The sequence below is a fragment of the Budorcas taxicolor genome, chromosome 19 (assembly GCF_023091745.1).
Source record: "Budorcas taxicolor isolate Tak-1 chromosome 19, Takin1.1, whole genome shotgun sequence".
Classification (NCBI taxonomy): Eukaryota; Metazoa; Chordata; class Mammalia; order Artiodactyla; family Bovidae; genus Budorcas; species Budorcas taxicolor.
Window position 1 is genome coordinate 9,922,181 of NC_068928.1, and position 27,192 is coordinate 9,949,372.

Below are 27,192 nucleotides of genomic sequence, written 5' to 3' on the forward strand. Positions count from 1 at the left end.
CAACAATACAGGTCCAACAGCAACAGTCCACTGCTTCAGATCACAGACTTGGGACAGAGTTACGACTAAAACATATCAATAGTTACAACTCAGAGGCCAGAATCCTTTCTATACTACCAGCTTCATTCATAGCTTGACTCACGAGTAGTGGCAAGAATATTCTACATTAAGGTAGTCTATGTCAGAGGTTGTGCTACTGGGGGTCAGTTCCTATGATTCTTTCAGCGATCCAAAAAGTCAAAACCAGTCTTTGTAATAATGCTAAGACGTTGTTTGCCTTTTTCACTGTGTCTGACATTTTCACTGGTGGTGAAAAGTGATGGCAGTTAAGGTGTACCAGTAATCACGCTATGCGCTGCTGCATATCTTCAGGTGGGGAAAAAATCAATGTCTCTCAACAGTATCTTTGAAGAAGTAGTCAAAATGACAAACATTACTAAGCTTCAACACTTGGTGTCACAAATGGGAAACATACATAAAGTACTTATGCTACAATGGATGCCTTGGAAAACATCACTTTGTTCAACTGAGTTCCAAGATCAGTCACTTTTTTTGTGAAACAAATGGAAAGAACTGACAAACAATACTTCGGTTGTAGATACCCAGAAGACATGTTCTGGACCAAAATAAGGAAAAGAACTGCCAGTGATAAAACACACTTTCAATTAAAAAACAAAAACAAAACCAAAAACATAATCTTGGAAAATTGTATGCACCACATGAACTTAAAAGCTTTTCAATACTTTAAGACTTTTATTCTGAAAACGGTGGTATCAATGAATGTGACTGATACTGCATAATGAAATGTATCAACTGTATTTAGTAAATCATTATTTTCTAAATGATTAACCCATGGTGTTACAAAGTCACCCATGAGTAAAAGATCCATGCAAAGTATAAGACAGGCCAATAAAGTTTTAATTGTTTTTCTGAATAAAAGTTTTAATGGAATGGGCCTTTTCTGGTGGTCCAGTGGTTAAGAATCCAACTTGCAATGCAGAGGATACAGGTTCGGTCCCTGGTCCCGGAGGATACCACATGTGGCGGAGCAACTAAGCCCGCAAGCCACAACTGTTGAGTGCCTGTGTTCTCGATCGAGATCGCAAGCTGCAACTATTGAAGCCCACACCCTAGAGCTCAGGCTCTACCTCAAAAGAAACCACCACAATGAGAAGCCTGCACATGGCACAGAGAGAGGAGCCCCGTCCACCACAACTAGAAAAAAAGCCTGCGCAGCAGCGAAGACACAGTTCAGTTCAGTTGCTCAGTCCTGTCCGACTCTTTGTGAACCCATGAATCACAGCATGCCAGGCCTCCCTGTCCATCACCAACTCCCGGAGTTCACCCAGACTCAAGTCCATCGAGTCAGTGATGCCATCCAGCCATCTCATCCTCTGTCATCCCCTTCTCCTCCTGCCCTCAATCCCTCCCAGCATCACAGTCTTTTCCAATGAGTCAACTCTTCACATGTGGTGGCCAAAGTACTGGAGTTTCAGCTTTACCATCATTCCTTCCAAAGAAATCCCAGGGCTAATCTCCTTCAGAATGGATTGGTTGGATCTCCTTGCAGTCCAAGGGACTCTCAAGAGTCTTCTCCAACACCACAGTTCAAAAGCATCAATTCTTCGGCGCTCAGCCTTCTTCCCAGTCCAACTCTCACATCCATACATGACCACAGGAAAAACCATAGCCTTGACTAGACGGACCTTTGCTGGCAAAGTAACGTCTCTGCTTTCGAACATACTATCTAGGTTGGTCGTAACTTCTCTTCCAAGGAGTAAGCATCTTTTAATTTCATGGCTGCAGTCACCATCTGCAGTGATTTTGGAGCCCCAAAAAATAAAGTCTGACACTGTTTCCACTGTTTCCCCATCTATTTTCCATGAAGTGATGGGAACAGATGCCATGATCTTTGTTTTCTGAATGTTGAGCTTTAAGCCAACTTTTTCACTCTCCTCTTTCACTTTCATCAAGAGGCTTTTTAGTTCCTCTTCACTTTCTGCCATAAAGGTGGTGTCATCTGCATATCTGAGGTTATTGATATTTCTCCCAGTAATCTTGATTCCAGCTTGTGCTTCTTCCAGCCCAGCGTCTCTCATGATGTACTCTGCATAGAAGTTAAATAAGCAGGGTGACAATATACAGCCTTGACGTACTCCTTTTCCTATTTGGAACCAGTCTGTTGTTCCATGTCCAGTTCTAACTATTGCTTCCTGACCTGCATACAGATTTCTCAAGAGACAGGTCAGGTGGTCTGGTATTCCCATCTCTCTCAGAATTTTGCACAGTTTGTTGTGATCCACACAGTCAAAGGCTTTGGCATAGTCAATAAAGCAGAAATAGATGTTTTTCTGGAACTCTCTTGCTTTTTCCATGATCCAACAGATGTTGGCAATTTGATCTCTGGTTCCTCTGCCTTTTCTAAAAACATCTTGAACATCAGGAAGTTCACGGTTCACGTATTGCTGAAGCCTGGCTTGGAGAATTTTGAGCATTACTTTACTAGCATGTGAGATGAGTGCAATTGTGCAGTAGTTTGAGCATTCTTTGGCATTGGAATGAAAACTGACCTTTTCCAGTCATGTGGCCACCGCTGAGTTTTCCAAATGTGCTGGCATATTGAGTGCAGCACTTTCACAGCATCATCTTTCAGGATTTGAAACAGCTCAACTGGAATTCCATCACCTCCACTAGCTTTGTTCATAGTGATGCTTTCTAAAGCCCACTTGACTTCACATTCCAGGATGTCTGGCTCTAGGTGAGTGATCACACCATTGTGGTTATCTGGGTCATGAAGATCTTTTGTACAGTTCTTCCTTGTATTCTTGCCACCTCTTCTTAATATCTTCTGCTTCTGTTAGGTCCAGACCATTTCTGTCCCTTATGGAGCCCATCTTTGCATGAAATGTTCCCTTGGTATCTCTAATTTTCTTGAAGAGATCTCTAGTCTTTCCCATTCTGTTGTTTTCCTCTATTTCTTTGCATTGATCGCTGAAGAAGGCTTTCTTATATCTTCTTGCTATTCTCTGGAACTCTGCATTCAGATGCTTATATCTTTCTTTTTCTCCTTTGCCTTTCGCCTCTCTTCTTTTCACAGCTATTTGTAAGGCCTCCCACAGCACAGCCATAAACAAAAAGTTTTAATGCCATGGAACTTAAGCGTATAATTGGTAAGTCGGCCACATGTTTATATATATCCATAAAACCATCACCAGTACAGCAACCAAAACACATATCCACTATTCCCAGGGTCTCCTCTGCCTCGCGTAATTCTTACTTTCTCCCGACACCGTCCAACCAACCTTAGCCCAGCCTGCCCCATCTCTCAGCAACCACACATCTGCACTGTCACTACAGATTAGCTTGCATTTTTCTAGAGGTTTATATAATAGAATCATTTACATGTGCTCTTTTTAGTCTGGCTCCTTTCATTTAAAATAATTTAAAAGTCCTATTGTCACATGTGTCAACAGTTCATTATTTTTTCTTGCTAAGTTTTATTTCATTGTCTAGCCATAGCAAAATTTGCTTACTTATCTGTTGATGGCCATGAGGGTTGATTTTACTTGGCTATTCAAAATGTAGTTACTACGAACATTTCTGTAACACTTTGTCAGATGTCTAGTTCCTTTTCTCTGAGGTAAATATCTAAGTGTGGTTGGACTGAGTCATACAGAAGTGTATGACTTGTTTACAACTTGTTTGCACCAGCTTGTTTACAGAAGTCACTGTATCATTTTATATTCCCATCAGAAACATCTAAGACTTCAGATTTCTCTATATTCTTGCCAACACGTGATATGATCTTTGTAATTATAGCTCCTCTAATGGGACACGTAGTATTGTATTGTAGATAAATTTGTTTCCCTAATGACTAATTCCATAAACACCTTACACAGGCTTAGTGTGCCATGTATATACCTTCTTTATGGGTGTCGGACAAACTTTTTGCTAATATGGGGAAGGGACCTTGTTTATTTATTATCGGTACAATTCCACGTAATCTGAGGAAGAGAACTTTATAATTCTCATGAAGTCTAATTTAAAAATGTGTTTCTTTTATGGACTGTGTTTTTGCATTTTAACTAAAATAACAATGCCCAAGACAAAGGTACATTTCCTCTGTGTTATCTCCAGCGAGTTTTATTATTTTACTATATATATATATAGATATATAGATATCTACTATCTATACTATAGTATAGATATATACTATCTCCAGCAAGTTTTATTATTTTACAACTTAAATCTAGGTCTAGGATCAATTTTCAGTTAGTTTAGGTATATAGTGTGAGGTATGGATCTGAATCCCATTTTTTTGCATAGGAATATCCAAATATTCAAGAGCAATTTGTTGAAAAGATTACACCTTCCCCACAGCACTGTCTTTGCATCTTTTTCAACCACTAATTTCCTAATGAAAGTGCATTTATTTCTAGAATTTTCACAGGTATCCCCAATTTTTTTAAAATTCTCTTTCCGCCATTTTACTTTTTACGAAAGGGTCTACACTAGTACTTGCTTTTGCTAACCAAGAAAAATATCACTTAAAAAAAAAAAAAAAACAGCTGAAAAGTGAAACTAGCATTCAGTGCTTGTTTTGTAGCAAGCCATTACAGAGGCATGCTCCAAGCAGCAAGAGTGTCACCACCAACCTCCTTCCAGGAAGGAACTAGACCCAGCATCTCAGTATCAAGCTGCCATAGCTTTGAACTGTGTCTGTAAGCATATATACTTTATCCTTTTATATTCTGTGCATCTGTTAGCAAGGTATATCTCAAGGTAATTGTTTCTTCACTTGATGCCATTTCATCTTACAAAAGGTTTCAGAGAACTGCTCTACTTTTGGATCATGGAGGAGATCTGTATATTCCATTGATCATCTGTCTCTTACGCTAATATGATGTATTATGCTGATACTCTATGGCTTTATTATATACCTTCAGTTATACAGTGTTAGACTTTCAATGTTATCCTTTCGATTTCAATGATTTTCTCTACTGCGTGTTTATCTCATTGCATTTTTTATCTTTGTTACTATTTTTATTGTTTACTTTTCATTTAACTTGTTTTTTCTAGTTTATTAAAACAGACGCTGATATTTATTTAAGGCCTTTCTGCTTTTCATTTATATGGGCATTTAGTCATATAAATTTTCCCCTACCTATTGCTTTAGCAACATGCTATAAATTCTGGTATGCTGTGTTTTCACTCCACTTCAAAAAACTTTTAAAAACCCTATTATGATTTCCTCTTGGATCCAGGGGTTATTTAGAAGTATGTTATTTACCTTTCAACTATGTCAGATTTTTAAAATATCTATTACAAACATCTAAATTGAATTCATTACAGTAAAAAAAAAAAACCTGAATGATTTGAATATTTTTGAATTTTTTCAAACATATTTTACATTCCAGAATATGGTCTTTCTTGGTAAATATTTTGTGCACACTTAAGAATAATTTGCATTCTGCTACCGTTGGATCAAAGAGTCTATAAATGTCCAGCAAGTCAGGCTGGGTGACAGGGCTATCCAGATTTACTATACCCTTGATGATTTTCTGCCTACCTGCTATATCAACTGAGAGAAGAAGTTCTATTTCTTCTTATACTTCTATCAGTTTTTGCTTTGTGCATTTTCAAAATCTGTTACCAGAGTATAAACAGAAATATTCATAATCATTGTATGTCCTCTTCATTAACTGATCCTTTTATCACTATGAAATAAACTTCTTTATCTCTGGTAATATGCTTTCCTTTGAAATCTACTTGGATATTAAAGTAACATCTCCAACTTGGTTTTGATTAGTATGGTATATCTTTACATTTAATGCATATTTCTTGGGTTTGGCATACACGTGAGTTTTGCTTTTCTAGCCAATCTGACAATCTTCACTTTTTATTTCGGGTGTTTAGACCATTTATGGTGCCACATCTTGGTATTCCTCCCATATGTGTTTTGTTACCACTTATCTTTTCCTGCCTGCTTTAAGACTAGGATTTGCTTCAATTTTATCCCCACCATTGCTTTATAAACTAAACATCTCTGTCATTTTAGCAGTGGCTTTATAATTTATAGTTTGGAAGGCTGAAGAGTGTCCCCAAGGTATTGACATCTTAATTCTCAGAACCTGTGACTAGGAATACACAGCTGCAATTAAGCCAAGGATCCTGAGATGAGGGGACTATCCTGGAAAATCCACATACACCCTAAATGTAACCATAAACGTCACTGTAAGAGAAAAGCAGAGGAAGATCTGACAGACAATAAAAGGTAAGGCAACGTGACCAAAGGCAGAGATGGGAGTGACACTGTCATAAGCCCAAGAATGCTGGCAGTAAGCATAAGCTGAAAAGCAAGTAACAGATCTCCCTTAGTGCACAACTCTACTGAAACTGATTTTGGCCTAGCAATGGTTTTTGGGTTTCTGGCATCCAGAAATGTGAGGGAAATGTTTTCTGTTGTTTTAAGCTGCCAAATTCCTGGTAATTTGTTACAAGAGGCAAGAAAAAATAATAGGATAGTACGTATCTTTAACATATCACAGTGTATCTTTAATTGTTATTATACCACTTTACATATAGTGTCAGAATCTTACATTATACTTCCATGCTTTAATCGTTTGGCCTTTTAAAACAATTATTTATTTCTGGTTTCACTGGGTCTTCACTGCTGCACACAGGCTCTCTCTAGCTGCAGTGAGCAGAGGCTTCTCCTGTGCACAGGCTTCTCCGTGTGGTGGCTTCTCTTGCTGCAGAGCACGTGCTCGAGGCGTGAAGGCTTCAGCAGTTGCGGCTCATCGGCTCTAGAGCGTAAGCTCAGTGGTGGTGGTGCACTGGGTCAGCTGCTCTGTGGCATGTAGGACCTTCCAGGACCAAGGATCAAACCCATGTCCCCAGGATTGGCAGGCAGATTTTAACCACTGGACCACCTAGGAAGTTCCTCTTTCGGCCTTTATACAGCTGTTTTTGTTGTGAATTTTGCTTTTAAATATGTTAAAAACCCCAAAATATAATGCTGTTTTTTTATTATATTGTCAATTATCACTTAAAATTACTTTGGTAACAGAAAAAAGACTTTATTTACACAAGTAATTTCCATTTCTTGTGCTCTTCATTTTTTTGTTTAAATTCAGAGGTTCAACTGGTATTATTTACCCTGTGTGAAGCATGTACTTTAACATTTCTTATAGTTCAGATCTGAAAATGTCTTAGTTTCACTGTATTTTTTAAAATATATTCTTGCTGATTATAAAATTCTAGGTTAATGTTAGTTTCTTTCAATCTTTTTAAAATGTTGCTATATTATCATTTCACTTGAATTGTTTCCAGTGAGAAACCTGATTTCACCCTTACCTCTGTGCCTCTAAATTTAATGACTTTTTTTTCACTGACAGTTTAAGATATTTTGTTTACCACTGGTTTTAAGCAATTTGATTATGATGTGCTTTGATGTTTCCTTCATGCTTCATGTGCTTATAGTTCACTAACTTCTAGACCCATGGGCTTAAAGCTTTTATCAAGTCTGGAAAGTATTTACTATTTCCTTCCCATCCCCTTCTTCCAGGACTCCAGATATTTGTACATTAAGCTACTTAAAGTTGTTTTATAGTTTTGGAATTCTATTCTCTATGTTCACATTTTGAATAGTTTCTATAGCTAATGCTTTCAAAGCCATTAATTCATTAATTAATCCTTTCTTAATTAATTAATCAATTAATCCTTTCTTCTGTAGTATCTAATCTGTCATTCATGCCAACCAGTGTATTCTTCATTTCAAATATAGTTAGTTCATTCTCAATAAGTTCAGTATTAATTTTCTGTATCTTCCATATCTCTATTCAACTTTTGAACAGATGGAGTGTAGTTATAAAAACTGAGAAAAATATTTTCTCCTAACTCTCACATGAGAACCTAGTTGTCTTTTTAAGCCATACAAAGATTTCCAAAAATGCAAAACAATACAAGTTTTCTCATCAAATCTTATTTTGTTTTAGAAAGAGTTACTATTCATAAAAATGCAATTAGTTTATTATCATAAGTAAACTAATTTTTTAAATGTTTTAATTTCTAATTCATAAAATGCCAATAGATATAACTCACATTGAAAAAAATAGAAAACAGTTCTTGCTCAAATCAACTGATTACTCTCCTCAGTATTGGTTATGTCTTCCTGCCTCTTTGCATGCCAATTAATCTTTGACTGAGTAACAGATAATGTAACCTTAGCTTTGTTGGGTGCTGGGTATTTTTGTAATCTTATCAGTTTTCTTGAGCTCTGCTCTAGACTGCTGCTAGGTTACCTGGAAACAATTCAATTCTTTCAGGTCTTGCTTTTATTTGTTAGATGGGTCTGCAGTAATGTCCAGTCTAGGAGTGTTCTCCACTAGGGAGGCAAAAATATCCTGTATACTTCATTCAATGCCCCATTGATCAGAAGTTACCACTATAGTGATAGGCATACACACAATTACTGGCCCTGTACCAGGCACCAGGCACCACTCCCTCTAAACCTTCCCAGATGGTCGTTCCCCCAGCCTCAGGTAGGTTTCTTTACCTGCAGGCCCTACTCAATACTCTGCAGAATATTTGAAGAGCGTGTGTTAGTCACTGAGTCGTGTCCGACTCTTTGCGAGCCCATGGACTACAGCCCACCAAGCTCCTCTGTCCATGGGATTCTCCAGGCAAGAACACTGCAGTGGGTTGCCACGCCCTTCTCTGGAGTTCTTTGTACAGATCTCTCTTCTGGTGTTCTGACAACTGCACTGTAGGTATGCTGGTCTTTCTGGACACTCAGCACAGTCTCCTCAACTCAAGGTGTTAGCCAGACTCTGTTGCATTTCTGCTTCCATGTACTATGGCCTGAAAACTCTCTCAAGGTTAAGTGAGGCAATCATGGATATGATTTATTTCTTGTCTCTCAGGGATTGCTTTCATTTGTTGCCTCAGGTCTGGTGTTTAGAAAATGTTTTTCTTTTTGGTTGTTATAGAAGAAAGGGTTATCACTATTATGCCATAACTAGAAGCACATATCTCAATTCAAACCAACAGATTATGGTATAACAGAGTGAAATAAAATTCACTGATATGGTTCCAGATTTCATGCTACAAATTACATTTAACAAACAAGCACTTGTTCAGTTTTGGGGTAATATCAAAGATGATTCACAATTATCTAAAACTGCTTTTTAAAGTGTTCCTCCCTAACAAAAAGTAAATTAGGGCTGCCAGGAACTGGGTGGGAAGGGGAAGTGATTGCTAAGAAGTACAGTGTTGCTTTGTGGGGTGATGAAAATGTTCTTCAGAATTCCCTGGCAGCAGTGGTTAATATTCTTTGCTTCCAGTGTCGGAGCACAGGTTTGCTCCCTCGTTGGGGAACTAAGATTCCACATGCCATGAGGCATGGCCAAAAATTTTAAAGAGAAAAAAAAAGAAAATATTCTGAAATTAGATATGGTGATAGCTGTAGAACTCAATGAATATATGAAAATCTACTGAATTCGACACTTGTATTTATAAGATGAACTTTATGGTATGGTTCCCTGGTGGCTCAGATGGCAGGAAGATCCCCTAGAGAAGGGCATGGCTACCCACTCCAATCTTGCCTGGAGAATTCCATGGACAGAGGAGCCTATAGGGCTACAGTCCATGGGGTCGCAAAGATCTGGACATGAGTGCGCAACTAACTCATCTCCTAGCTAACCTGGAGAAGGCAATGGCACCCCATTCCAGTACTCTTGCCTGGAAACTCCCATGGACAGAGGAGCCTGGTGGGCTGCAGTCCTTGGGTCGCTAAGAGTTGGACATGACTGAGCAACTTCCCTTTCACTTTCCACTTTCATGCACTGGAGAAGGAAATGGCAACCCACTCCAGTGTTCTTGCCTGGAGAATCCCAGGGATGGGGGAGCCTGGTGGGCTGCCATCTATGGGGTCGCACAGAGTCAGACACGACTGAAACGACTTAGCAGCAGCAGCAGCAGTGCAACTAACACTTTCACTTTCATGTGGTATGTGAACTGTATCACACTGTAAAAGACTCCCCAACTACGTATGAAATTCAAAATCCATCAGGCCAGATTTTAAATATATACTTCAACCCAAACAACTTATTACAGTAAACTGAATAGCCATACACTAAGAGGTTTTTACAATACATTTTCTCACCAAGTACTATTTTGCTTTAGAAAAAGTTATTCTCCAAGAAAATGTTATTATGCTAATATGTAATAGGTTTTTTATTACTTTAAAGTGAATTAACAAAAATTTAAATTTTTTTGTTTTAATTTCTAATTCAGAAAATACCAACAGATAAACCCATATAAAGAAAAATTCTTTGGATTTCCCAATAAAATTTAACATTATAGAGTCCTAATGCCATATAATTTAAGAACTGACAGTCTATGCCAACATACTATGCCAGAGATTCCATACTGGTGTAATATCTTAACAGACATAAAATATATCAGTCAACAAAAGTAGTTAACAAAAAATGCTAAGAAGGTATGTAAACCCACACTAAAGTTTGTTACTTAATTGCATGTCTTACTTGGAAGTTTCTGGCAAGCCAGCTGAAAGTTCCAGAAATACAGATAAGTAGTAACCACGAACAACTCCATTTCCATCCTCAAAAAAAAAGAAAAAGATGTTATGTAAACAGAAACTCCAGTTAATTTAAATGTAAAAATGTAAGCCATAATGAAACAAAATATAGAACAGTATCTGATATTTGAATAGAGAAGTAGTTTTAAGTTTAAAAGCAGTAAGAGAGCTGATAAAAAGACCAAGAGTCCACAAACGTTTTTTTCTACATAAAGATAGAAGCATTAAAGCATACAAACAAAGCAAAATATCAACTACTTTGAAAAGAGGAGTTGCAACACATACAGAACTCTTAAAAATGAGCCTCCAAGAAAAACAAAAACCCCAAAGAAATATACCCCAAAAATGAAAAGTCTCAACTTCACTAGGAAGTTGAGGAAGGAGACAAAAAAACAAAGGAGATAATATTTAAGATTAAAAAGGAGTAAATTAGAAAAAGGTAACACTTGATGTTGAAAGTAATTAAATATAATTCCTATGTTTCACATGTCAGGATTCCATATAAGATTCTGTCTGGAGATTTAAAGTTGCTCATATTTCTATTACAGAGATTTTATGAATAAAATTATTCCCTTCTGTATTTCTCAAGGGCTGTGTGAGATTACATTTGTTAAAACCACATGTATAAACACATTTGCCCAACCAGACTGTGAGGGCTGAGCGCAGGGATATGTCTACAGAAGGTTACAGCTATTTCTGAACCCCTTCATTTATAGGCTACTTTGCTCTCAAAGGTCCTGATGCAGCATGCAGGGTTTGACATGGTAATCATTCAGTAAACACAATAGTACAGAAACATGAATAATCACTTAAGGGAAAAGAGTTGGACACAAAAGATTATACGTTATCTCATTATATAAAATTCTGAAAAAGTAAAAGTATAGTGACAAAAACAGATCAGTGGATGAGAGGGGCCAGGAAGGGAGGAAAAAGGATTAGCTGAAAAAGGTAAATCAGATAACTTCTGAGGATGACAAAACTCATGACTATGATAATGACTGTGCAACTGTATGTATTTGTCAAAATGTGCTAAATTTAGTCAATATAATGAAATATAAATTATATAGCAAATTACACTGATTTTTAAAAATCAACCAACATCCTTGTGCAAATAACTGGAGTTTCTTTCTTCTTTTAAAATTTGGTCCTAAAACAACTTCCCTGGAATACAGTCAATTAATAAAAGGTAGCAAACATTTTTTATTCTGATTCTATCACATAATAATATTAGAAATTTCTCTTTGACCTAATTCTTAATTTTAAGGAACAAGATTTTTATAATTCTTATCGATGCACCATCTGTACCTCTAACAAAATACCTGCTTTAAGAATTTTCAATAGGCAGAGGATTCTGGAAAAACTGCCACAATGTCGCACAGTTTTTAAAACTCTCAAAATCTGAAAGTAAAACAATTGAACATCAAAACCAAACGTTCACAAACAACATTTACAACAAAACCAGGTAACAGGTTACCTCCACAACCCCCAAAACATAAGCAGATAAAGACAGACCAACTATAATCACAAAGACCTGCCTTTATCAACACTGTGGGAGGAAGGAGAGAGAAGCAATGGGACATCTAATGGACCAGAAAAAAGGAAAACCACCAAATGGCCAAGAGTTAGTCACTGAAAAGCATCGTAAGCCACAGAACACTAGAAAATGCAAAAAAGTTGCTCAATATAATACCAACCGAGTATAAAAACTAAATGCAGTCTAGTAAGTCTAAACTCTGAAAAACGAGTATCCAGGGTCTTTGGGGACAGGTCTAAAGACGGCAAAGGAACTGCTAAGAGGAAAATAAAAGATAAATAACATAGAAATAGTACAAGCAAAGGAAGGAAAAGGTCCAGATTACAAGGACAGAAGAACCAGGAAATCTCTCAGAAAGCAAAGCACCGGATTTCTGATTGACATATCACATTGGTTATACACATGCAAAAGAATGAAGCTAGACCCCTCCATCATACAAAAATTAACTCAAAATATATTAAAGATCTAAACATAAGTCTTAAAAGTTATAAAAGTCTAAGAGGAAAATATAACCGAAAAGCTCCATGACAATGGAGTTGGTAAGAATTTCCTAGATATGAAACCATAAGCCAAAACAGACAAACTGGACTACAACATAATTTAAAATTTCTGTCCTTCAAAGGTCATGATCAACAGAGCAAAAAGAAACCTTAAAAGTTAGAAAAATATGTGTAAATCATATATCTAATAAGGGGTCAATATCCAGAATATGGAGGCTTTCCTGGTGGCTCAGATAGTCAAGAATCTGCCTGCAATGCAGGAGACCTGGGTTTGATTTCTAGGTCAAGAAGATTCCCCAGAGAAGGAAATGACTACCATTCTATCACTCCTGCCTGGGAAATTCCATGGAAAGAGGAGCCTGGTGGGCTACAGTCCACAGGGTTGTGAAGAGTTGGACTTGACTGAGCAACTAACATTTTCACATCCAGAATATATACACTTGAACAACTCTACAACAACAAAAAACTTGATTAAAAAATGAGCAAAGGACTTGAATACACATTTCTCTAGAAAGGATATACAAATGTCTTAACAAGCACATGAAAAAAATGCTCAAAAACACCACTAGGGTATATAAATCAAAAGCACAATGAATTACCTCATCCCCATTAGTATGGTTATTACCAAAGAAAGAGAAAACAAAAAGTACTGACGAAGATATGGACAAATTTGGACCCTTGTGCACTGCTGATGAGAATGTATAATGGTGCAACTACTGTAGGAAACAGCATAGTTCCTTAAGACACTAAAAACAGAACTACCATGTGGTACAGCAATACCCTTTCTGGGTATATATCCAAAAGAATCAAAAGCAGGATACTGAAGAGATAGTTACACACCTATGTTCAAAACAGCATTAGTCACTAAAGACAAAGGACAGAAGCAAGTCAGATGTCTGCTGACAGATGGATAAATAAAACGTGGTATATACATACAACAGAATATTACTCAGCCTGAAAAGGGAAGGGAATTCTGATATAAGCTATGAAGAGGAGGAATCTTAAGAACATATGCTAAGTGAAAGAAGTCAGTAACAAGAAGATGTTACTGTGTTAAGGTTCCACATATGTGAGGTATCTAGAGTAGTCAAATTCACAGAAAGAAAAAGCAGAGCAATGTGTCTGAGGAGAAGGGAAAATGGGGAATTACTGTTTAACTGGCAGAGCACTTCAGTTTTGCAAGTTGGAAAAATTCTGGAAGTTAGTTACACAACAATTTAAATTTACTTAACAGTACTAAATGTACACTTAGAAATAGTTAAAATGGTAAATTTTATGTTATGCATTATTTACCAAAATGAAAGAGAAAATAAAGGGTAAAATAACATCCCTACAGACAATGAAAGCACCCTAGAAAAACAAACTCAAAGATCAAAACTGTAACCTATTTCAAAATAACCTAAAGAACTCTTAAGAAAATAATATGAGAGCCTGCAGGAAGAAAAGAAAAGCTGAGAAAATATGATATGAAAGAATAACAGAAATCAGTATTAGAAAAACTCAGATATCAAGTAATAGAACTAAGGGAAGAATCAGAAATAAAAGGAAGTTATTTAAGAAATAAAGACTGAACTAAAAGAATGTAAGGGCAAATAAGCACAACAGCTGATACCTTTTAAAAAATAAGTGAACAAGGAAAATTTTTTAAGTTAAAAAGAAATGAAGAAAGAGCTAAAAAAATTAGAAAGTGGTAAGTATTGAAGACAAAGGCAAAGAAGATTCAAAATGCAGATAATAAAAGTCCCAAGAGAAAACCAACAGTAGAAACACAGGAGATATTTAAAACTGTAATTCAGGAAATATTTTCTTTTAAGAAATCTAAAACTATATATTGAAAGAGCCCAGCATGTAACAGAATACAGGCCCAAAAAACCCAACACATATAGTAGTAAACTAGTGGATTTAAAAAGGATTGGAACTCCACTCAATGCTCTGGGGTGTCTTAAAAGGGAAGGAATTCTAAAAAAGAGTGGTAAAGGATATACATTATTTTCAACACACAGAAATTCAGGGAATATTGTTTCCATTAACCTTTCCAGTAGAATTTACTAGAAAACAAGCTCTGAACGCTAACAGCTGTCTAGACTCAGCAGAGGGAAATGAGAGTATATGCAAAATAGTTTTTAAAGCTTTCTCAGTAACTGATGGTAGAATTTCTCAAGTTGATGGTAGAATTGAGTTCCCCTCCTGAAATTTTCTTTATAGAGCAAATGAATGATTCATTATGATATATTACAATTCTCTTATTTCCTATGGCTTCATAAAGTAGGTTTCTAGAGTAGAAGAAATGAGTTGTGGGTGTAATATAAAGAAAATTTAAAAATTCTATAATTCTGAATTTGAATTATAAGTGTTAGTGTGACCTCATGAGTTATTTTATTTTTTAAAAAATACATACAGGGACTTCCATGGTGATCCAGTGGCTGGGAATCCACCAGTCAACGCAGGGGACATGGGTTCACTCCCTGATCTGGGAAGATGCCACATGATGAGAAGCAACTAGGCCCAACTGCCACAACTACTAAGCCCATGCTCTAGAGCCCAGGTATCGCAACTAATGAAGCCCACCAGCGCCTAGAGCCTGTGCTTCCTAACAAGAAAAGCCATCACAATGTGAAGCTCAAGCACGGCAATGAGGAGTCCCTGCTCGTGGCAACGAGAGAAAACCATGCACAGCAATGAAGACGAAGAAAGCTCAGCCAAAAATAAGTAGAATTTAAAGAAAAAAACTTCAAAAAAATTTACATATATACATGTGTCAAAAAAAAACAAACAAACCCCAAACAGGGAGAATAAGATGGTGGAGGAGGAGGTGGATGTGGAGTACATCTCTCCATGGATGCATCAGGAATACACCTTCAGACACAGAGGTGCACACACAACACCAGCTGAGAGCAAACAGGAGCACCTGACCAGCGGATAAGAATATACAGAATCACGCAAAGCTCAGGAAGATGAAGGAGGAAAAACAGGAGTGTTACTAGGACTGGACCTGCCTTCAGTGGGTGGGGCAACTGAAGCAAGGGTCCAATCCCCACATCAGGGTAACTGTCTGAGTCAGAGGAGACACATTTAAGGCAGTAAGTGAAACAGCTGATATGCGGCAGCCAAAATGGAATGAGATACAAACAGTCCCTGCCGCAGCCATGCATACCCTGGATAGGGAGGCAGGTCCCCTAGAAGGCCGAGCAGCTGGGAGCTGGACCTTAGGGATTGTGGAGCAAACCCAGGACAAGGGCTGCTGTTGACTGTGGAAAGACTGACAGAGGTGATGTAAGGGAGATGTGGTGGGAAATGCCCCTGGAGGAAAGGCGGGCAGCCATGGAAACAAGGCGTAGAGGATGGAGCCATCACCACAGCCTCTCTCTCCCCACATCCAGCATGGGAAGATGAACAATAGAGAGGCTGGCCCATTAATTGCCTGACGCACTGTACTACAGAGGAGGACCCCAACCAGGGTGTCCTTTTAAGTGCCTGACACACAAATCTACAGATCAGGACCCCAGCCGGGGGGGCCCTCTATGTGCCTGATGTGCGTGATCAACAACAGAGAAGGACCTCAGGCAAGGGAGCCCTCTAAGCACCTGAATGGGCAGAGCTACAGAGAAAGACTAGCCAAACAAGCCTTCTGATCCCCAGTTTTTGGAGGCCTGGAAAAAGACTGATAGGGCCATAACTCCAGTGCCTGAGGCAGTCCGTGTCCCTGCACACTTGGTGCCACCGGGGTCCCTGTAAGCCAAGCAGCTGTGCCAGCTTCACGCTGAACCCTCAGTGGGGCAGAGCTGCCACAGGCAAAAAAAAAAAGTCTTGAGTCTGTACACGTGGGATCGCTTTGGTCGTGTCCAACTCTTTGTGACCCTGTGGACTGTGGTCTGCTAGGCTTCTCTGTTGGCTGGGGTGGTGGTGGTGGGGTTCTCTAGGCAAGAACACTGGAGTGTATTGTCTAATACTGGTTGCTGTGCCCTTCTAGAGCCCTACATTCCCTTCTTCCTTAGCTGCCAACTCCTCTGAGTACCTGATGCTGCCAGAATCCCTGCAACCCAAGCAGCTGCACCACCTCCACACCTGGCCCTCACTGGGGCAGACCCAAGTCCTCCAGGGCAGCCTCAGGAGCAAAGCTCAGTGGAGGACCCACATGCAGAGGTGGAAATAAAACCACAATGGAAACCCAGGGGCAGTTCGGCTAAGGAAGAAGATCCAAAACCTTCCCACCAGCTGTGCAAGCTGCAGATTAAATCCACGTGATCAACTACACAGACTCTGTGACTACAGAATATACAAAAGGATATTGAGAGGTCCCACAAAAGAAAAGGCACTAGTTCTGACGCTGTGGACAAGAACAGAGGCAAGGACACACAGGAGTAGGACCAGATTAGTATCTGAGCTGCCCCCACAGCAGGTCCAGAGACCAGCACAGTGTTGGAGGGCATCCTAGGGAGGAGAGGTGGACTGTGACTCCCAGTGAGGGAAAGGAATCTGACAGCAGTGACTCAAGAGAAACATTTATTCTTTTGTTTCAACTTGTTTTATGGTTTCTTTTGGATTTTTTTTCTTTTCTTTCTTCCTTCCACCCTCCACCCCTACCCACCACTGCTCCCCCACCCCACCCCACCCCGGGCCTCCGTGTAATTGTAAGTTTTATTGGCACTAAGAAATCTAATCAAGCCTTTGAGTTTTTTTTTCCTTTCTCTTTTCAATCACACATTTTATAGTTGTTATAAAACTCTGCCTCTGCGTTGGGCTTTTGAAGTTCTATGGAGTTACCATTTTTTCTTTTCTTTTTTTAATCTTTAATTTTTTAAACCTATTATTATTTTTTCTACATATTCCTTTGTTTGCTTTTCCTACTGTTCTTTTCTCCTTGCACTTGATCTTTAATGTATATAAATCTTCTTTATCTACCTCTATTTAGCTTTGCAAACCTAGTCCTTCTTTCCTCTCAACATATTTGATAGTTTTGTTTTCATTGCTTTATTCTCCAGTGGGCACCTTGCTTTAGTTTCGTTTTCCACTTTGTGCTTTAGTTAGTTTTGTTCTTAACTGGTAGATATAATTTTTTGTTTCCTTTGTTCGTTGGGTCAATCTATTGTACTTTATTTTTGTTCAACTGTTTTGATTTTGCTTATGGATGTGTATGTATATGTGTATAATCCATTATTTTTATCATTTTATCATCTTTGGTTTTTTGTTGTTGGGTATGTGTTTAAATTTCATTTAATGCCATAACAAACCACTTGTGGAATCTTCGTTCCTGACCAGGGATCAAGTCCTGAGCCTTTGGAGTGGGAACACTGACTCCAAGACCCTAGACTACCAGAGAACTAATCCTAGGGAGTAACAAATAGTGAGAACTCCCACAAAGGAAACCACTTGAATACAAGACCTGGCAACACCCAACTGCCAGTAGCACCCTGATCAGGGCACCTCATGCAAATAACAAACAAAACAAAAATACAAACCCAATCATCAACAGAGAGAATTACCAACTCACTCAGCCTTGAAGAAAAACAAAAAAGACAGCATAAATATCACCCTATACAAAGCTTACACAAACCACTGCACCAACTGTAGAGGGGCAATCCAAAAGGAATCTTGAATTCAACCTTGAAGCCTGGGAAAAGGAGACCTCAAGCACAGTTAGTTTTTTTTTAAAAAAATGAAAAGGCAGAGAAATACTGCACAAATGAAGGAACAAACTAGAAACACAGAAGTCCAAATAAATGAAGAAGAAATAGGCAAAGTACCTGAAAAAGAATTCAGAATAATGATAGTAAAGATGATCGAAAACCTTGAACACAGAATGGAGAAAAGGCAAGAATCAATTAACAAAGACCTAGAAGAATTAAAGAAAAAACATACAAACATCACAATTACTGAAATTAAAAATACTCTAGAAGGAATCAATAGGAGAATATCTGAAGCAGAAGAACAAATCAGTGAGCTGGAAGATAAACTGGTGAAAATAACTTCTGAAGGGCAAAATAAAGCAAAAAGAATGAAAAGAACTAAGGATAGTCTCAGAGACCTCTGGGAGAATATCAAACACACCAACATTCGAATTATAGGGGTCCAAGAAGACGTGAAAAAGAAAGGGTATGAGAAAATTTTTGAAGAGATTATAGTTGAAAATTTCCCCAATATGGAAAAGGAAATAGTCAAGTCCAAGAGGCTCAAAGAGTCCCATACAGGATAAACCCAAGGAGAAACACCCAAAGACACATACTAATCAAACTAGCAAAGATTAAAAACAAAGAGAAAATAGAAGCAACAAAGTAACATACAAGGGAAACCCCACAGGTTTAACAGCTGATTTTTCAGCAGAAACTCTGCAGGCCAGAAGGGAATGGCAAGATATATTTAAAGTACTGAAGGGGAAAAATCTACAACCACGATTATTCTACCCAGGAAGGATCCCATTCAAAATTGATGGGAGAAATCAAAAGCTTTTCAGACAAGCAAGAGTTAACCACCAAACCAGCTTTACAACAAATGTTAAAGGGACTTATATAGTCAAGAAATACAAGAGAAGAAAAAGATCTATAAAATCAAACCCAAAACAATTAAGAAAATGGCAATGTGTGTGTGTGTGTGTTAGTTGTCCAGTCCTGTCCAACTCTTTGTGAGCTCATGGACTGTGGCTTGCCAGGTTCCTCTGTCCATGGGATTCTGCAGGCAACAACCTGGAGTGGGTTGCCATTTCCTTCTCCAAAGAAAATGGCAATAGGAACATATATATCAATAATTACTTTAAATGTAAACGGAGTAAATGCCCCAACCAAAAGACACAGATTGGCTGAATGGATACAAAAACAAAATCCGTATACGTTCTGTCTACAAGAAACCCACTTCAGACCTAAAAGGGACATGAGAAGATGGGAAAATATATTCCATGCAAATGAAAAGCAAAAGAGTAGCAATGAGTAGCAATCCTCGTATCAGACAAATTAGACCTTAAAGAAGATTACAAGAGATAAGGAAGGACATTACATAATGAACAAGGGATCAATCCAAGAGGAAGACATAACAACTGTAAACAGCTATGTACCCAACAGAGGTGCACCTCAGTACCTAAGACAAACACTAACAGACATAAAAGGAGAAACTGACAGTAACACAATAATAGCAGGAGACTTTAACAGCCCTCTCACACCAATGGACAGATCATCAAAACAGAAAATCAATAAGGAAACACAAGTCTTAAATGATACATTAGATGAGATGGATCTCACTGATATCTCCAGGACATTCCATCCAAACGCAGAAGAATACACTTTCTTCTCAAGTGCACATGGAACATTCTCCAGGACAGACCACATCTTGGGTCAAAAATCAAATCTCAGTAAATTTAAGAAAACTGAAAGCATATCAAGCATCTTTTCAGACCACAATGCTATGAGACTAGAGATCAATTACAAGAAAAAAAACTGTAACACATACATGGAGATTAAACAATACGTTTCTAAATAACCAACAGGTTACTGAAGAAATCATGAGGGAAATAAAAAAATTTCTAGAAACAAATGATAATGAAAACACGACAATTCAAAACCTATGGGATGCAGGAAAAGCAGTTCTAAGAGGGAAGTTTATAGCAATACAATCCCACTTCAAGAAACAAGTAAAACATCAGAACAGACAACCTACCTTTACACCTAAAATAACTGGAAAATGAACAGAAAAACCCCCAAACTAGAAGAAAAGTGAAGTCGCTCAGTTGTATCTGGCTCTTAGCGACCCCAGAGACTGTAGTCTACCAGGCTCCTCTGTCCATGGGATTTTCCAGGCAATAGTACTGGAGTGGGTTGCCATTTCCTTCTCCAGGGGATCTTCCCAACTCAGGGCTCAAACCTGGGTCTCCTGCATTGCAGGCAGATGCTTTACCATCTGAGCTACCAGGGAAGAAATTAGAAGAAGGAAATCATAAAGATCAGAGCAGAAATAAATGAAAAAGAAATGAAACAAAAACAGCAAAGATTAATAAAAGTAAAGCTAGTTCTTTGAGAAGATACATTGACAAACCTTTGGCCAGACTCATCAAGAAAAAAAGACAGAAGAATCAAATCGACAAAATTAGAAATGAAAACGGAGATGTTACAACAGACAATGCAGAAATGCAAAGGATTATGAGAGACTATTATGAACGACTATATGGCAATAAAATGGATAACCTGGAAGAAATGGACAGATTCTTATAAAAGTTCAATCTTTGAAGACTGAATCAGGAAGAAATAAAAATTATGAACAACCCAATTCAGTTCAGTTCAGTCGCTCAGTTGTGTCCGACTCTCTGTGACCCCATGAATCACAGCACACCAGGCCTCCCTGTCCATCACCAACTCCCAGAGTTCACTCAGACTCACATCCATCAAGTCCGTGATGCCATCCAGCCATCTCATCCTCTGTCGTCCCCTTCTCCTCCTGCCCCCAATCCCTCCCAGCATCAGAGTCTTTTCCAGTGAGTCAACTCTTCGCATGAGGTGGCCAAAGTACTGGAGTTTCAGCTTTAGCATCATTCCTTCCAAAGAAATCCCAGGGCTGATCTCCTTCAGAATGGATTGGTTGGATCTCCTTGCAGTCCAAGGGACTCTCAAGAGTCTTCTCCAACACCACAGTTCAAAAGCATCAATTTTTCGGTGCTCAGCTTTCTTCACAGTCCAACTCTCACATCCATACATGACCACAGGAAAAACCATAGCCTTGACTAGATGGACCTTTGTCAGCAAAGTAATGTCTCTGCTTTTGAATATACTATCTAGGTTGGTCATAACTTTTCTTCCAAGGAGTAAGTGTCTTTTAATTTTATGGCTGCAATCACCATCTGTAGTGATTCTGGAGCCCCAAAAAATAAAGTCTGACACTGTTTCCACTGTTTCCCCATCTATTTCCCATGAAGCAATGGGACCAGATGCCATGATCTTAGTTTTCTGAATATTGAGCTTTAAGCCAACTTTTTTACTCTCCTCTTTCACTTTCATCAAGAGGCTTTTTAATTCCTCTTCACTTTCTGCCATAAGGGTGGTGTCATCTGCAGATCTGAGGTTACTGATATTTCTCCCGGCAATCTTGATTCCAGCTTGTGCTTCTTCCAGCCCAGCATTTCTCATGATGTACTCTGCATAGAAGTTAAATAAGCAGGGTGACAATATACAGCCTTGACGTACTCCTTTTCCTATTTGGAACCAGTCTGCTGTTCCATGTCCAGTTCTAACTGTTTCTTCCTGACCTGCATACAGATTTCTCAAGAGACAGGTCAGGTGGTCTGGTATTCCCATATCTTTCAGAATGTTCCACAGTTTATTGTGATCCACACAGTCAAAGGCGAGGAGCTATTCCACGTTCAAGGTCAGGAGGGGCAGCGGTGAGGAGATAGCCCTCGTCCAAGGTAAGGAGCAGCAGCTGCGCTTTGCTGGAGCAGCCGTGAAGAGATACCCCACGTCCAAGGTAAGAGAAACCCAAGTAAGACAGTAGGTGTTACAAGAGGGCATCAGAGGGCAGACACATTGAAACCATCATCACAGAACAACCCAATTACAAGCACTGAAATTGAAGCTGGGATCAAAAATCTCACAAAAAACAAAAGTCCAGGACCAGATGGCTTCATAGGAGAATTCTACCAAACATTCAGAGAAGAGATAATGCCTATCCTAAAACTCTTTCAAAAAATTACAGAGGAAGAAACACTTCCAAACTCATTAGGTGAGGCCACCATCACCCTGATACCAAAACCAGAAAAGACAACACACAAAAAAAACTACAGGACAATATCACTGATGAACATAGATGCAAAAATCCTCAACAAAATCTTAGCAAACAGAATTCAGCAACACATCAAAAAGCTCATACACCATGATCAAGTTGGGTTTATTCCAGGGATACAAGGATTCTTCAATATATGCAAATCAATGTGAACCATATTAAAAAACTGAAAGATAAAAATCATATGATCATCTCAATAGATACAGAAAAAGCCTTTGACAAAATTCAGCACCCATTTATGATTAAAACTCTTGAAACACTGGCCACAAAAGAAACCTACCTCACCATAGTAAAGGCCATATATGATAAGCCTGCAGTACACATGATTGTCAAAAAGACTGAAAGCATTCCCCCAAATATCATGAATAAGACACGGGTGTCCACTTTCACCACTTTATTCAACATAGTTTCGGAAATCCTAGCTACAGCCATCAGAGAAGAAAAAGAAATAAAAGGAATCCAGATCATAAAAGCAGTAAAGCCCTCACTGTTTGCAGAGGACATAATACTGTACACAGAAAATCCTAAAGATACTATCAGAAAATTACCTGAGCTGATCAGAGAATTTAACGAGGATACAAGTCACAGGATACAAAATCCATACACAGAAATCACTTGCATTTCTATATACTAACAACGAAAAATCAGAAAGAGAAATTAAGGAGTTAAGCCCATTTACCACTGCAAGAAAAAGAATTAAATATCTAGGAATAAACATACCTAAGGAGACAAAAGAACTGTACACAGAAAATTATAAGACACTGATGAAACAAATCAAAGATGACATAAACAGATGGAGAGATATTCCATGTTCCTGGGTAGGAAGAATCAATGTTGTGAAAATGACTATACTACCAAAAGCAATCTACAGATTCAGTGCGATCCCTATCAAATTACCAATGGCATTTTTCACAGAACTCAAACAAAAAATTTCACAATTCATATAGAAACACAAAAGACCCCGAATATTCAAAGTCATCTTGAGAAAGAAGAATGGAGCTGGAGGAATCAACCTTCCTGATTTCAGATTATACTACAAAGCTACAGTCATCAGAACAGTCTGGTACTCACACAAAAAAGAAAAATATAGACCAATGGAATAAGATAGAAAGCCCAGAAATAAACCCATGCACCTTTGGGTACCTTATTTTTGACAAAGGAAGCAAGAATACACAACGCAGCAAAGACAGCCTCTTCAATAAACAGTGCTGGGAAAACTGAACAGCTACATGTAAAAAAATGAAATTAGAGCACTTAACATCTTACACAAAGATAAACTCAAAATGGATTAAAGACCTAAATGTAAGACCGGAAACTATAAAACTCTTAGAGGAAAACATAGGCACAACACTCGACATACATCAAAGCAAGATCCTCTATGACCCACCTCCTAGAGTAACAGAAATTAAAACAAAAGTAAACAAGTGGGACCTGATTAAACTTAAAAGCTTTTGCACAGCAAAGGAAACTATAAGCAAGGTGAAAAAACAACCCTCAGAATGGGAGAAAATAGCAAATGAAACTGACAAAGGATTAACTTCCAAAATATACAAGCAGCTCATATAAACTCAATGCCAGAAAAAAACCAACCCAATCAAAAAGTGGGAAAAAGGCCTAAACAGACATTTCTCCAAAGAAGACATACAGATGGCTAACAAACACATGAAAAGATGCTCAACACAGCTCATTATTAGAGAATTTTCCCTGACGCTGGGAAAGACTGAAGGCAGGAGGAGAAGGGGATGACAGAGGATGAGATGGTTGGATGGCATCACCGACTCAATAGACGTGAGTTTGAGTAAGCTCCGGAAGTTGCTGATGGACAGGAAAGCCTGGCATGCTGCAGTTCATGGGGTCACAAAGAGTTGGACACAACTGAGTGACTGAACCGAAGAGAAATGCAAATCAAAACTACAATGAGATATCACCTCACACCAGTCAGAATGGCCATCATCAAAAAGTCTACAAACAAATGCTGGAGAGGGGGGTGGAGAAAAGGGAATGCTCTTGCACTGTTGGTGGGAATGTAAATTGATACAGCCACTATGGAAGATGGTATGAAGATTCCTTAAAAAACTAGGAATAAAACCAACATGGTGGTTTAGTGGTTTAGTTGCTAAGTTGTGTCCAACTCTTGCGATCCTGTGGACTGTGGCCTGTCAAGCTCCTCTGTCCGTGGGATTCTCCAGGCAAGAATACCGGAGTGGGTTGCCATTTCCTTCTCCATTAAAACCACCATATGAGCCAGCAATCCTACTCCTAGGCATATACCCTGAGGAAACCAAATTGAAAGAGACACATGTATCCCACTGTTTTTTGCAGCTGTATTTAAAATAGAACATGGAAGAAACCTAGATGTCCACTGACAGATAAATGGACAAAGAAGTTGTGGTATATATACACAATGGAATATTATTCAGCCATAAAAAGGAATGCATTTGAGTCAGTTCTGATGAGGTGGATAAACCTAGAGCGTTATTATACGGAGTGATGTAAGTCAGAAAGACAGATAAATATCATATACTAATGCATATATACAGAATTTAGAAAAATGGTACTGAAGAATTAAAAGCAATGGAGAAACAGACATAGATAATTGACTTACGGACATGGGGAGAGGGAAGAAGAGGGTGAGATGTATGATGAGAGTAACATGGAAACACTTATTACCGTATGTAAAATAGATACCCAACAGGAATTTACTGTAGGTGTCAGGAAACCCAAATAGGGCTCTATAGCAACCCAGAGGGATGGGATGGGGAGGGAGATGAGAGGGAGGTTCAAAAGGGAGGGGATATATGTATGCCTATGGCTGATTCATGTTGAGGTTTAACAGAAAACAATAAAATTCTATAAAGCAATTATCTTTCAATTAAAAAATAAACTTATAAAGAAACACACAAAAAACACACCAGGGACCTCCCTTGTGGTCCAGTGCTTAAGAATCCACCTTTCAATGCAGGCATCATGGGTTTGGTCCCTGGCCAGGGAATTAAGACAACTTAGCTGTCCATGCTTCAGGACAACTAAACCTGCACCCCCAGCTAGAGAAACCCATGCACCACAACAAAGAAGCAACGCAGCCAAAAAAGAACAACAAACAAAACCTATAAAATGTATAACATCAAGAATGAAGCAGGACTTTCGGTGATAACGTGTCAGTATAAGTTCATCAAATGCAACAAACACGCCACTCTGTACAGAATATGTTGATAGTTGGGGAGACTGCACATGCGTGGGGTCAGAAGGTGTGTGTAGAATTCTCTGTATTTTCCACTCAGTTTTGCTGTTGAACCTAAAACTGCTAAAACTCATGTGAACCTAAAACTCAATTTTGTTGTTAAACCTAAAATTGCTCTAAAAAATAAAGTCTATTAAATAAATTTTAAAATACATACATACATATTAACCCCCCTTCACAAACCTCCACATACATTTACTTAGGTTATTTTCTAGTTCTGTTCATGAAGAAAGTCTCTAAACAGTGACCAACCTGGTGGAAATGAGCACCCCTCGCACTCAGTTTGGTCCTGAAATACAATTCTGCCACTAAAAGAAATCAGGGCTTTTTGGATAAAAAGTACAATTTTAAGTAGGAAATATATGAGACTAGAACATCTTACCACAGAAGACAACAAGAAAGCTCACTACTATAGTCACTAGTAGATTATTTATTAAGGTCAGAGCAACATGACACAGAAGGCATAGTAAAGAGGCTAAATAAGTATAAATATATGAGTTCATAATATTTTTAAAAATCTAATTAATAACTTTCAGAGAATAAGGGAAATTGCTAAATAACAAGAAAGAATCTTGCCTCTTCTATATGAACTGTAATACTGATAACTAAATAATCGGTAAAATGAGAATCACTATTTCGCAACTTCCAAAGAATTAACATATATGCAATGAGCACCAATATCACAAAAAGAGATGCAACTGGATATAATGTGATGAAAGCATATACTACTGCTTATATTCCTGCTATAGGAACTGAGTACACATTTCATCGTATCACTGGACCAACCTGCCAATCTGCAGAAAATACACAGGTCAAAAAAACATACTGGAAAGCACCAAGAGAATGCAATCAGCATACATGTGGTTTCTTTGTAATCATTTTCTAAGTAAGAACTTAAAACTTTTTCTAAATATTTTTACTGAAATAAGATTCAATAATATGCCAATGTTTATACTGTTTATACTTAACTCTTTTTTTATAGTTTAGCAATATATCCTATAAAGAAATATAAATGTTTCATTCCTTTAATTCCTTTCTCCACTTAAAAGGTGAATCAGTGTATGACATAACCCTGAAAAAACCATCTTGACTTCAAAATTCATGAGAAATAATGAAAAACTTACTGAAGCATAAAATTTTACTTAATTTCTTCTTTTCTCCACTAAAAAAGTTAAACCAGTGTATGACAGAACCCTGAAAGAAACATCTTGACTTCAAAATTCATGAGAAATAATGAAAAACTTACTGGGTAAACTTTTAACCTCCAACAAAGTCCTGAAACTTGAAGAGGCGGACTGTAAACAGGATCTGCTCGCTGGCGCAGAGTACTAGAGTAAAAGAAAACCAACCAAATCCCCAGATCAAAACTGTTGTGAAGTTTCAACATGCAAAACCAAAACCAAACCACTTATGTTCCTTATTTGATGTCCTAGACAAGTAAATGAAGGTGACTGAAGAAGTCAAGGTCCACTACTTATGTATCTATACAAACATTCTGCAATATAAGAAATTTTAATGATACAGAAATATTCAGCAGTATCTTTAAAGTTTCACATTAAAA

The 27,192-nt window shown here is 38.1% G+C and overlaps 1 protein-coding gene across 1 annotated transcript in view; it reads right to left on the reverse strand.

The window, feature by feature from the left end:
• Window positions 1-27,192, reverse strand: part of TRIM37 (tripartite motif containing 37) — a 131,042-nt gene that overhangs the window by 68,975 nt on the left and 34,875 nt on the right. The window contains exons 11-12 of the mRNA XM_052658014.1: window positions 26,878-26,959; window positions 10,548-10,624 (exon numbers count right to left, since the gene is read on the reverse strand). Coding sequence (XP_052513974.1) covers window positions 10,548-10,624; window positions 26,878-26,959 — 159 coding nt within the window. The remainder of the gene's footprint in view (window positions 1-10,547; window positions 10,625-26,877; window positions 26,960-27,192) is intronic.